A 12,375-nucleotide genomic window follows, 5' to 3' on the forward strand; every position below is an offset into this window, starting at 1 on the left:
GCAGAACAAAACTATGCTGCAGGGTTGGGGCTCAATTACATTTTTCACTTACAATTACAATTCAATTACCATTACAGTGACTGATGATTATATATCCTCAGAAAGTCAATTACAATTATATTCTGAATTTACTAAAGTTAAATTACAATGAATCACAATTACTAAGGCTGAAATAAATAAGCTAATAAAAGGTAGCCTTCCTCTTGTGTTAGCCTTCTGTTAGCATCTCTGATGACAACAGGTCCTAAATCAGCTGTAAAATACACTAAAAACACATATCTATCATCTCATTTATTTCATATTTATTGTTACCTTGTTAGGCTTCCTAATCATTGTAAATACATGTTTTAATATTTTTGGTGCATCTGAGCCTTTATTGTGTCCCTAGATTTTTATATCCCTAGATTTTAATTTATTTTAATGATAAAATGTGGGACAGTTTGATATGAAACACATTTTAATAATTGTTAATTACAAATGTGTAAAATTCTACATAGAACTGTCAATTACAATTACACCATGATTGTAATTTATTATCAATTACATGATTACAATTATAATTGACCCCAACCCTGCAATGCTGATCACCATTACTTGGCTTCAAATTATTATTATTATTATTATTTTTCACACTTACCAATTAGTTGGTGTCATATTGGTTCCATTAAAGCAGTCATTGTTAAATATGGACACGTTTACCACGAGAATAGGAAGCTACTGCAGATTCTAGACTTAAAATATACAATCCTAATTATTTTAGTCTTTAATGACTTTACTATTTTAAAGTGTAAAATGATAAATATTCACTGCTCAGCACAGCTAACAGTGCTATATTGGCAGAGCTACAGTATGACCTTTGAACTGTTTGAATTGGGATCTTTACATGTGATTTATACAGTAGGGCAAAAAAAAGTATTCAGTCAACCACCAATTGTGCAAGTTCTCCCTCTTAAAAAGATGAGAGAGGCCTGTAATTTTCATCATAGGTAAACCTCAACTATGAGAGACTAAATGAAAAAAAACATCCAGAAAATCACATTGTAGGATTTTTAATGAATTTATTTGTTAATTATGAGGACACTTGCTGGGACAAGCAGGAAGGGTGGGTGTGAAGGGAACACCAAAGAGTGAGGGGAGAGAAATGATTGTTTCAAGTCCATCCATCAGAAGAAAACAAAGACAAAGATTTATCCTCACTGAGGATTGATTTGAGTCTGCCACTCGGGCGTTATTGTTCAAACAGCCGCACTGCAGAAGCACCTGCTTTGCCAAACGGGGGCAGAAACGTTGACTTCAGAGTCATTTGTCTTTTAAACATTATTCCTTGTCAGACTCCTCCTCAGGCTCACGGAGCCAGGTGAAGAAAGCTGTGACCGACTTCAACACGACACCTCTTCCTGTTTGCTCCGCAGGGTCTTTACTCGTCTCCCACTTGTAGAAGGCCTCCTCTTTAATAATGTCCTCATAGTACAAGGTGTCGAAGAACATACACAGCAGATCTGCAGAAACAAGATGCAAAGGTCAGTTGTTAGGAGCAGAACTGTGGATTTCTGTCAGTATGTCCACTTTGTACCAATAAAGTCCTTAGAAATCTACAGACATTTTAAATGTAAATGAACAAACATATGTACAACGGCGTATTAGGGCCACATTAAAATAAAATACAATGAAAATCTGGGCACTACAGGATTAAAGTCAGAATATTTCAAGAATAAAGTAAAGTTTTATTTTAATAAAATGGTAATAGTATTTTTCCTCCTGGTAAATAATAAAACAACACTTACTAGCAGGCTCCTCCATGTGTACCATCATGGCCTGCAGGGCATACAGAGCCTGCAGCTCCTTCTCCTCGTCATTCAGGTATTTCTGCAGCAGCTCGGCTCTTACCATGATCTGCTCAGCAATGGCCTTGTACGGGTGTTCACCTTGGTTTTTAAGAAGAAACAAACAACACGTTAACATGGGGGGAGCACCATTTAGTTTGCCATTAGAGTTTGAAGCTTATGTTATGCTTACATATGATAGCGATCCCACACACTGAGGCCATCAGTGATCGTACAAAGTGATTAGAAGCAGCCTGCTCCTCATCCAAATTAGCCTGAAAATGAGCAAGAAATGTTTCAAACACTTGATCAAATAGTGTTTACATTTAGATGAATTCCAGAGTCTGAGCAACGGTCACACACCTCAACCCAGTCCATGATGTGCTTGTTATCAGCCTTGTCTTGAAGCAGTCTGTCCAGCTGTTTGCTGAGTTCTTCTCCACTGAGGAGCTGCTTCTTCACCACTTCCTTTGGCCCCAGCTCCTCTCCTGTGGTGAACTCCACTTTCTGAAAGTTACAAGTCCACATTTAAACCAGGGTTCTACAGTGCAAACCATTGACTCACATTTACACCTAATGGTTCCATAACGTTTTGAATACCTGCTCAGTGACAAACTTGTTCACATCTTTGTCCTCAGGAAGAAAGTCATTCCAATTCAGGCCAGCTTCAATCCACAGATCCCCAACTTTCTTGGGAGTCTAATAAATGAGTAAATAAACAAGTTCAGATGATTAAAAAAAACAAGATCAAGTTGAAATATGACTTATTCTTAAAAGCGTTGAGACAATGCAACACATTTTATTTTAGACAAATTCAACCCAGAAACCTTTGTGTACATACCATTCCTTTGCACAGCAGCTGGAGGATCTGTGCCAGCAGCACGCCAGCCTTTCCCAGAGGCACCAGAGGCTTTGAGATCTCCCTGGGACAAACAAAACATTTTTGTTAAGAAAGGGACATTTTGTATTATATTGATTATATTAAAACAGTCGGATTGCAAATGTTTTTCAACTTTTCTCACCTGAAGAGCTGTCCCATAGGGATGCCTCCTTCATGGAGCATAGGGGTGATGAGTTCAGCCAGGTACAGCCACATGTAAGGTATATCAATGGCCATGTCTTCTGTTACCTCCAAGATCTCCTGGAGCCTATGACAGCACAGTCAACAATTCAGTGTCAGTCTTTAGTGTGACCCAGGCTTTAGATACATTGTTCTTTGACAGATGCTCACCCTTTGTAGTATTGTTCAGTGGGTAACGTCCCAACTTTCACAAGTTGATGCAGCAACAGGCCCAAGTGTTCCCTGACAGTTGTGCTGCGTTCAAGTGTGGACTCCAGGCCTTGCCGCACAAACACATAAAGCATTGAGGCACTGTTGAGCTCTGCCACGCACTGCAGCGCCTCCTACAGGACCAGGAGAAGACAAACGTTAGTCATGTTCACACTCAACGTGCAGGTAAATGTCCTGCTGTTGTATGTTGGTCAAATTCTTTGAACCTTCAAGTCAGTAATGTGGAGGTATTCATCAATGATGGCTTTGGACTTCTTCTCCATCTCCTCTTCGCTAAGGGAAGGTTTGGGAAGAGAAGGAGGGGGAGTGGGAGCGCTCTCCTCACTTCTGCCACCACGTTCCTGGGACTCCTTGCTGAAGCTTCTCTTGGTGATTGGGCTTCCTTCCCGTCCATCAACGTGGCCAGATCTGTCAAAGTGATCCCTGTCTCTGTGATCAGTGTCTGATGAAGACAACAGTGATGAAGTCTGCTGAAGGGCTGAGAAGTGGTTCAGAGTGCTGGTAGCAGGACGCTCTGACTCTAAAAGGAAGAAGAAAAATAGGACAGATCAGGAGCCAATCTTCCAACCCAAGTCAGTCAACCTATTTGACATTGTTTACCTTGATCTGCACTTGCTGGTTTAGCTTCAGTGCCTCCACTGCAGCCTTTTTCCCAGCTGCGCCACACGCCCTTGCACCCGGCTTTGCCACCAGGAGCCAGCACCAGATTGTTTAAGTCCATACCACCGGACTAGAAGGCAACAGAGAACAGTACATTTATGAACCAACAACATCCCTATAGAACAAATCAAATGATCTACTTTTTAACAGTTGACTCATTGACGTCACTAGCTTTGCTGACCTTTATGATCTTGTAAAGGCGATTGGTATCGATGGGTCTGTCCTTGGAGATGGGCACCGTGTTCCCACATCCATCATCCTGAGGCTGGCTATTTGGTCCACCGCCCGGTGTATGAGACCCTGGACCTCCCATGCCCCCCCCACACATTCTACCACCTCCTCCAGAGCTTTCCTTCTTTGACAGGAGCTGCTGGTGGACTTTGATCTGTTCTTGATGCTCTTCCAACTCTGCCTCCTTATGAATCTGGTCAATAGTCTTGGGACCTTGGTCTCCTCTACGGGGCACCCAGATATTCTGTGATTGGGAAACACAATTAAATAGCAGAAGTTACAAATGATTGAATATGGTTTAGTTTCTGGACACATGTCACCTTTATTGAGAGCAATAAGTAGGTGTTCAACATCCAACTTTTTCCATTTACCTTTCTGAGGTCTAGAACATCTTGCAGCATAAAGCGGATTCTGGAAGAGGTCATCTTTTCCTGGATGATTTTGTTCATCTGATTGAAATACTCGTCCATTTGAGGCTGTTAGGGAAATACAACAGACTTAGCAATGACAACTAAGGTATAAACTAGGGCTGGGTATCGCCAGGTACATCGCGATACGATGCATGTAGATGCTTCATTATTGTACTTACCTTGGCCTTTTCAAAGTCCAGGTCTTTGCCAATGGTGGAGAGAAGTCTGCAGAGACACTCCAGAGACTTGTCGTCATGGTTCTTCAGTAGTTTAACTACACAGGCATGCATAATGGCCTCGGTCAGCATCTTCAGCTTGAAGAGCTCACCAATGAACTTGATGTTGCCCAGTGAGCGGCGGCGGGCAATAACCCTGGCGTTTTCCAGCTCAACCCACAGACGTTCACGCTCCTCATCCTAACAGGTGACACAAATGATTAAATCTGGGACCCACTCTTGAGGTACAAACCCACTCTTGAGGACAAACAAATGTGTCATCTTACATCTTTGGCAGCCTCCAGCTCCTTCTGTTTCTTTTCAAAGATCTCATCATCATCCTGGTCTTTCTCAAACTCCTTCTGGCAACGATTGAGTAGGAGATAGAGGAAGTTTGCAGTTTTACCTGGTTTGTCGGCGCTGGGGACTTTCAACTGTTGATGGAATATGGAAGAATATTACTAAAGCTGATTTTATTAGTGGATATGAAACATAATATATATGATTACTTCATCAGTTCCTCATCACCATCATTGACATTCAGTGGCCCAGACCCGTGACACTAAAGAACAATCATCAATGAAGCCAATAGAGACAAAATACCCAAAGACACGCACTCACCCCCATTAGGCCGCGGCACATGTTGGCATAGGCCACAGAGAAGTTTGGTTCCAAGATGGCCTTCTCAGATATCAGGTCAATGGCACCTTTCAGCCTTTCCTCTGTGTCTATTGTTAGTTCAGACACCTGCTTCATTAGCTCTGGAAACTTTTGTGGGGTGAGCTTGTTCAGGATGCTACGCAAATGCTTGAACAGCTCCCCAGTTTTGGCCACCTCAGGATCATTATCCACAACCTCCTCAGCACCACGGCTGCAAGAGTTCTTCTTCACCGTAGGTTTCCAGGCTTTCTCAGCTTTGTTTAGTTGCACGTCATAATTTAGAGACATGCTGTGGATGATGATTTTCCTGGGCTCTTTGCGCTGGCCCTGCTGGGAGCGACTGAAACCAGGAGGCTGAAAGAGAACAAGGGACAAATGTTATTTTAAAGAAGGTAAACTAAAACATTATCGTCACCAACTGGTCATTCTAATGTTCTTATTTTACTGAATACGGCCCTAATTGGTAACAATTGTGCAATAAAGTCATAAAAAGATCTCATACAGAGTAACAGTTTACAACAGGACAATTGAAACTGGTTTCCCCAAAGTTTTTATTTTCCATAATAAAGATCTAAGATTTGTAAACTATAAAATGAGTGTGAAAAAATAGAGCTGATGCTCACCTCTGTGAAGTCATCCAGAAGGTCCCCAATGGCCTCCTTCTTGTTAAGTTCCTTCATGTTTGTCTTTGGCACAGACATAGCAGCTGTAAGAGAAAGAAATGTTACTACCTTTTAGGAGCCACTTCTTTCAAACTCCACAAAGTAGTTCCAACGCACATTAAATATTATAATTATTACTCACTTTAGCTACAAATGTTGTTCACTGAGGACACTTGCTTTGTAGAAAATTAGATCCACTTTAGTTGTTTTTAAAAGTCTTTTGGGCACTCACTGCTGAAGATACTTCACTTTCAACTTGTATGAGCTGTTATGCAAAGCTTCTATGCTGCTTTCATCTTATCTGAGTTACCATGACTACCTGTCAACAATGAGCTGGCCTGCAAAGCTTTTATGCAGCTTTCATCTTATCTTGAGTTACCATGACGACCCAGAGTCAACGCCAGGCAGCATTAACTGGGGGGGGGGGGGCATTAAGAAAACTGTGGGGGGCACAAAAACACTCAGTTCTGAGTAGCATCCCCCCCCCCCCCCCCGAGAAAATTGAATAAACGTTTATCTGTTTAAAGACTAAACAGGTCAAAACAAGCGTTTTTCTGTTTTAAAATTAAATCTGGTTCTGTTTGTATTATATTTGGATATTTAAGGGAAACTTTTATTCTGCTGCGTTTATTAAAAATGATCTTGTATCATATTGTCCTCCTCACACTGATGACAGAGGTGTCATTTGTTAAATAGTTATTGATGCTGGAAGTCTGAATCTGTGAATATCTGCTAACTTTACCAAACAGTGTTGTGATCCAAATAGTATCCAGATAAAATGGTGACTCCAGACATAAAAAGAAGCAACGCATCAGTCACATTACTGGTGAATTGAAACGTTATTAATACATAAATAAATTAAAACCAAAGAATGGATGTTATGTAAAACATGCACATATGTGGTGTAATAAATCTACTGGTGCTTTAAAATCCACTTTTTATGACGTTCTGTGAACTTTTTACATTTCTCATCTTTGTGAACAACAATCTTCGGTACTTTATAAAATCTATTTTCCTTTTCTCTGTTAGAACGATTGGAGCATCCGTAAACTACACAAAATATGGACATTTTGATGATTTCAGACGACAGATTCTCAAGTTTCCTGTTTAGCGCTCTAGCTTTGTAGCGATGCAGCAATGTGAGTGATGTCACGTGAATCAACAGAGCAGGTCATAGACATATACACATTACAACAGATCTAGGGTACGTTCAATAGCACACATGTTAAACAATGACACCACAGTATATAATATCTATGCAGCAGACTCCTGTACGCTGTCAGTGAATGGACACAGTCAGACCAGAAGTCAGCTTAGCAAACACAGTAAAAATTAAAAAAAACTAGCTCATTGGTCCCAGCATGAAATGAAATAAAATCTGAAAGATAACTTTTTATTTTTTGTCCCAGGAAACAGCCACAGACTTTATACTGTGATGACCCGCCCCTACTGTACCTCTGCACCATAACTCAACATCACCACACGTGGAGAGATCCCCACGAGCGCACAGAAAGGCTCTCTCTGACTCTGTGGACATCTTTACACTCATTTTATTTGTTTCATTACTCTTTTTTTCTGATTAGTGAATTTTTCTTTTCTGAGACACTTTGAGGAGATCATCATCTGACATCTCCTCCATCATTTCCTGATAGTCACACTGTTCATTCACATCTGCCATCATGGCTTCACTTTTCTCTTCAAATAACACCACAGGAACCACGGGGACCGGTGCTGCAGGAGGAACCCCCATGACAGACGCTCCACCGGAGCAGGAAAGAAACCCGTCCTCACAGCAGCAACTGGAGTGCCCACACGGTAACCGGGGCAGGGGCGGCATCTTCAGGCGAATCCCCGCCCGGTGTGCTCCGCCCACCCCGGGGCAGGAGCGGATCAGGTGCCCCTCCTCTCCACAACCAAAACATTTCATTGTCTCTGAGGAAGCAAAAACCATGTGATTAAAACATCAACTTTAAATGAGAAAGACAGGTTCAGGTTCTTTTAGGATCATATAAACCTGTCTTTATGACACACAACGTGCTTCAGTTTCAGAGACTTACACCTGAGAGAAACCATTTTTATCTGTGACACGAGCTGTTCATATCTGGACACTTCCTTTCCCAGCTGTTCATTTTTAATGAATGGGGGGCTTTAGAAATCATCATTTTCATGTCTGGGTTAATGAGAGGGGAGACAGCAGTGAAGGTGTCACAGATGACCACTCCCTTCTCCACCACCTCAGCAACTTTAACTGTACTATTTAAAAACATCACAATGTTCATCCTCGATGCAGACCTCACACAGTCATATCCTAGTTATTGTTTGTACAAAAAACACCTGTTTTAATGCTTTACTATAGCCTTACCTCTGATTTAGGGGGATTTTAGTTTTTTGTGCCTTAATGCTTTCTGAGCTGTGTTTAAGTATGTGCATTATATTAGTGCATTATATTTGTGCATTATATTAGTGGTACACTAAAAAAATGAACTTTCACTACTGTTGCTTTTAAATAAGTGATTTTTACCGTTTTTATGCATTTTGTCCCTCTGAAGATGCCGTAGCTGCCACCGTAGTAGCGCGCTCAGAGTGAGCTCAACACACATGTGCAGGAAGTGGACTGAGTTTGAAAATATCTGCCTTTTTCACTCGTCTTCACCTGATAAAACAGGTCAGTCTTTTCTCATTTTCATCACAGAAAAAAGAGGATTTATTTGGTGTTCACAGTAATCACGTAAATAAATGTAAAGGTAGTTATTTACAGCAGTCGTCACTGCATTACATGGTGTAAAATGTGACAGAGGTGAAAAGAAGCGTCTGAGACGTAGCGTCATAGTGTTTCTGCTACAGGACAAACCTGAGCCCACACTGTCACACCTTAAGTAAGTACACTTTTGAATTTTCTCACAAGGTTCTGAAGGAACTTGATAATAGAAAGCTTTCAAAGAAAGTGAAAAACCAACTTTTTGATGGACTTTTTGAGTGAGATGACCTAGAGCTGGTCTATGGCTATGTGAGCAATTGTCCTGAGGTCTGACGTGTTCAAAATGCACTTTTATGTAACATTATGATCCATATATTGTGTTTTAAGCATTTTAGAAAGGCTGTTCTTTGCCATATTCATTTACAGACATTTTTTTTTCTAAATGTAATTTGAATAATATTCTGATTTTCTGAAATTGAAAAATGTAATTTTTGCACTTGCACCTATCTTTAAAGAAGTTTGCAGTTTTAGAAAAAATGAGCACTTTTAAGTGTCTGCCTTATTTTAAACAGTAAAACTATCAGATTTGTGTCAAAGCTTATACCTGAACTAAGTCAACTATATATTTTATATATATATCCAGAGCCAGATTAAATAAATAGACTACACTAGGCAGGCTGTATTTTTTGGGCCCCCCTCCATCAATGTTATTTAGGAATTGAAATCTGAAACTTACCAAAGTTGTTAATAAACGTTAATTCACATTTTACATAGCCTAGTCTTTGGTTACAAGTTGGTTGTTTGTATGCCAAAATAAGTCATGTGTTGTATATTAAACAGTCTATCGGACTATTTTTTGATATTCATTATTTATACGTCGTTACACAGCTCTATTAAATGCTGTTAAATTATCTTTATCTTATCCATTGTGAGTGTCATTGTTAAGGCAGTAGTACCAGTAAATAACCAATAGGTGTCAGTAAACTATCTAAACAGAGCAAATAAGATTTATCTTATTTGCTGTTTACATTTAATCAACACATTTAATTAAGATTTTCTGCAAAATGCAATAGCTTACAACATTTATAAATGTTGAAGCTATTGCATTTTGCAGAAAATCTTAATTAAATGTGTTGATTAAATTGAATAATTAAATAAGTAGTCAAATATACAAAGACCAACAAAATTTGAAGTAAGAGAAAGTGTGCTGTAGTAGTAAAGATTGTTATTTTCATGGACAAGCATCACCTCATTTTTTATTTTGTATTCAACATTCAGCAGCTCAGCTGCTGGTCTGGACTGTTCAGCAGTTCTTTCCACTGGTTTGGATGTTTCAATGGATGGTGTGCTTTAGTAGACTGCATTCTAAAAGAAGATTTAATCACAGAGACATTGTAGAAAAATAAGCAGTCATTAAATAACTTGATCCTTATGTTTGAACCAGGAACACATTCTTTCACTTTTCTTTACTCACCTGCTCAGACAGCCAAGGGACACGAGCAAAAATTCTTGTCCCTTCTCCTGGAGCCCATATTCACACCTGTGATTTTTAATAGGAACAAGAAGACAAACATGAACCCATCACACTCATCAAGACCATTTAGAAACTGTACAACAATAAATAACAATAAATAAAACCAGCAGCTCTTACTAAGGAAACCATTTAGCATGCTCCACTCTGGGCTACTCTTCAGCTTTCCAGCATTGCAGGCCTCCATCCATCGCAGCAGAAATATGTCTGGACGGCATCATCACAATCTTGTGGAGAAATAAAAAAATATATACATAAGATGAAAGACAGCTGTTTGAGATTTGAATATACTTGGGTTGTTTCTCATATTTCATTTTATTATAGTAGAAAGTATAGCCCTATATTATACATGCATCTTACATTTGATTTTAATATTCACTTTACTTATTCAGATTTAGATTTTTAAATGTAAAACTTACATTTACAGATGCTTTCTCCTGAGTTTTGATGCGGTGAAGTCCTCGATAATGTCTTCAAAATCCAGGGAAGTTGTAAATCCATTCTCAATTGCCAACAGGGCAAAGGCATTCAGGCTCCTGCTTCAAAACGATATTGGGCTCACTTCTGGCATCACTTTGTCCGTCTGTGACGGCGCTGATGTTGACGGCGCCACTGCGTCTTCCACCGCATTTCCCGCCCCGTCTTCGGGTCGTGTCTCCGGGCTTGTCTCGGCCTCTGGCTCTGCTGACTCCAGCAGGTTCACACCTGTCGGACGGCTTCCCGACAGAAACTTCTGTAAAGCCCCCCGCTGTCTTTTCTTTTGTTCCTCTACAATTTTTTTCTTTTTATGCTTTGCCGCACCTGAAAGCATCTTGAATGTTAGCCTACTCATAAAACGACCTACCTGCTAGCTTTGTTGTCCCGCTCTGACCTCTGACCGCGCTGCTGACGTCCCCTCTGATGTAACTGACTGGCGTTAATGTGACGTAATGTAACAGTCTATGGTTAAGATAAACATCGTGACTATTTTTAGTTAATTAAGAAATATTGAAATAAATTGTAAATAGGACATTTGTACATTTTTATTTTTATTTAATTTTTTTTAATCTTATTTTTTTTTTTTTTTTTTTGTCTTGTCCCTCTGTCTGGGCCCCATCCCATGAATCGGGCCCTAGGCACGTGCCTAGTTTGCCTTTGCATTAATCCGGCTCTGTATATATCTATATAATCTGGGTTAATACAGTGTTGGACTGTCATGAATAGTGACACTCAAAAATTAATTCACTTTCAGCCAAATCTGTGCCTTTTAATTAAAAACATTTCCCACCATTTCATTTAACATAATACTAGTGTATGTAGTCTCTTAATATCTAGTCAATGTAGTTGAGTTACTTTTACATAGTTGTGTTCTATAGACATCCCATAGTGAGACATCTCACTCATATTACTCCTAGAACCAGGGTTCTATACATAAGCTACAGTTTTCTTCCAGCCTTAACCTCTCACTGTCTCTTATAGGATGCTGTCACTCATTTTTGGGAGCCTGCCGTGGTTTCCTCTATGTAAGTACTGTATAAAATACATGATCAACTATTTTTCTAGAGTGAAAATACCAGAACCTTGATCATGTGATCAAGTCCATCAGGTGTAATTCTTTCTCACCTTTCTCTGTTTGTCTCCTTTCACTTTTTAAAGGTTGCCATGTTTGATGAAATGTTGTGTGTTGCTGTGCTGAGTGTTGCTGCTGTGGAGGTCTAAGGTGACTGTTTATTGATGTGGTGAGTACATAGTCTGTGAAAATATCACTTCATCACAATCTGTTATTTACACATTTTATTACATCATGACAAGCACCGCAGAACAAAACTATGCTGCAGGGTTGGGGCTCAATTACATTTTTCACTTACAATTACAATTCAATTACCATTACAGTGACTGATGATTATATATCCTCAGAAAGTCAATTACAATTACATTCTCATTGACTAAAGTTAAATTACAATGAATCACAATTACTAAGGCTGAAATAAATAAGCTAATAAAAGGTAGCCTTCCTCTTGTGTTAGCCTTCTGTTAGCATCTCTGATGACAACAGGTCCTAAATCAGCTGTAAAATACACTAAAAACACATCTATCATCTCATTTATTTCATATTTATTGGTTACCTTGTTAGGCTTCCTAATCATTGTAAATACATGTTTTAATATTTTTGGTGCATCTGAGCCTTTATTGTGTCCCTAGATTTTTATATCCC

The 12,375-nt window shown here is 39.5% G+C and overlaps 1 protein-coding gene, 1 long non-coding RNA gene and 1 other non-coding gene across 4 annotated transcripts in view; 1 reads left to right on the forward strand and 2 right to left on the reverse strand.

Moving 5' to 3' along the window:
• Positions 1–11,900, forward strand: part of LOC114480151 (uncharacterized) — a 34,565-nt gene extending 22,665 nt beyond the window's left edge. The window contains exons 6-8 of one of the 2 annotated variants that reach the window (XR_003676061.1): positions 1,413–1,520; positions 11,640–11,683; positions 11,817–11,900. This is a non-coding gene — a long non-coding RNA (uncharacterized LOC114480151). Of the gene's footprint in view, positions 1–1,331; positions 1,521–11,639; positions 11,684–11,816 lie in introns of those variants that run through there. The other variant, XR_003676062.1, reaches the window with a different exon arrangement.
• On the reverse strand, positions 1,078–6,220 carry LOC114480119 (eukaryotic translation initiation factor 4 gamma 1-like). The gene is made up of 17 exons (XM_028473968.1): positions 6,095–6,220; positions 5,914–5,996; positions 5,252–5,644; positions 4,918–5,064; positions 4,595–4,831; positions 4,377–4,481; positions 3,956–4,249; positions 3,715–3,844; positions 3,321–3,634; positions 3,055–3,227; positions 2,846–2,971; positions 2,665–2,746; positions 2,424–2,522; positions 2,187–2,330; positions 2,017–2,098; positions 1,785–1,925; positions 1,078–1,499 (listed from the first exon to the last, which is right to left on the reverse strand). Exons 2-17 carry the CDS (start codon positions 5,989–5,991, stop codon positions 1,318–1,320), a joined length of 2,727 nt encoding a protein of 908 aa, XP_028329769.1. The 5' UTR covers positions 5,992–5,996; positions 6,095–6,220; the 3' UTR covers positions 1,078–1,317.
• Positions 5,139–5,215, reverse strand: LOC114480924 (small nucleolar RNA SNORD66). The gene has a single exon (XR_003676202.1). It is a non-coding gene; the product is annotated as a small nucleolar RNA SNORD66 (small nucleolar RNA).
• Positions 11,901–12,375: the final 475 nt, after the last annotated feature.

Source organism: Gouania willdenowi, chromosome 18 (assembly GCF_900634775.1).
Source record: "Gouania willdenowi chromosome 18, fGouWil2.1, whole genome shotgun sequence".
NCBI lineage: Eukaryota > Metazoa > Chordata > Actinopteri > Blenniiformes > Gobiesocidae > Gouania > Gouania willdenowi.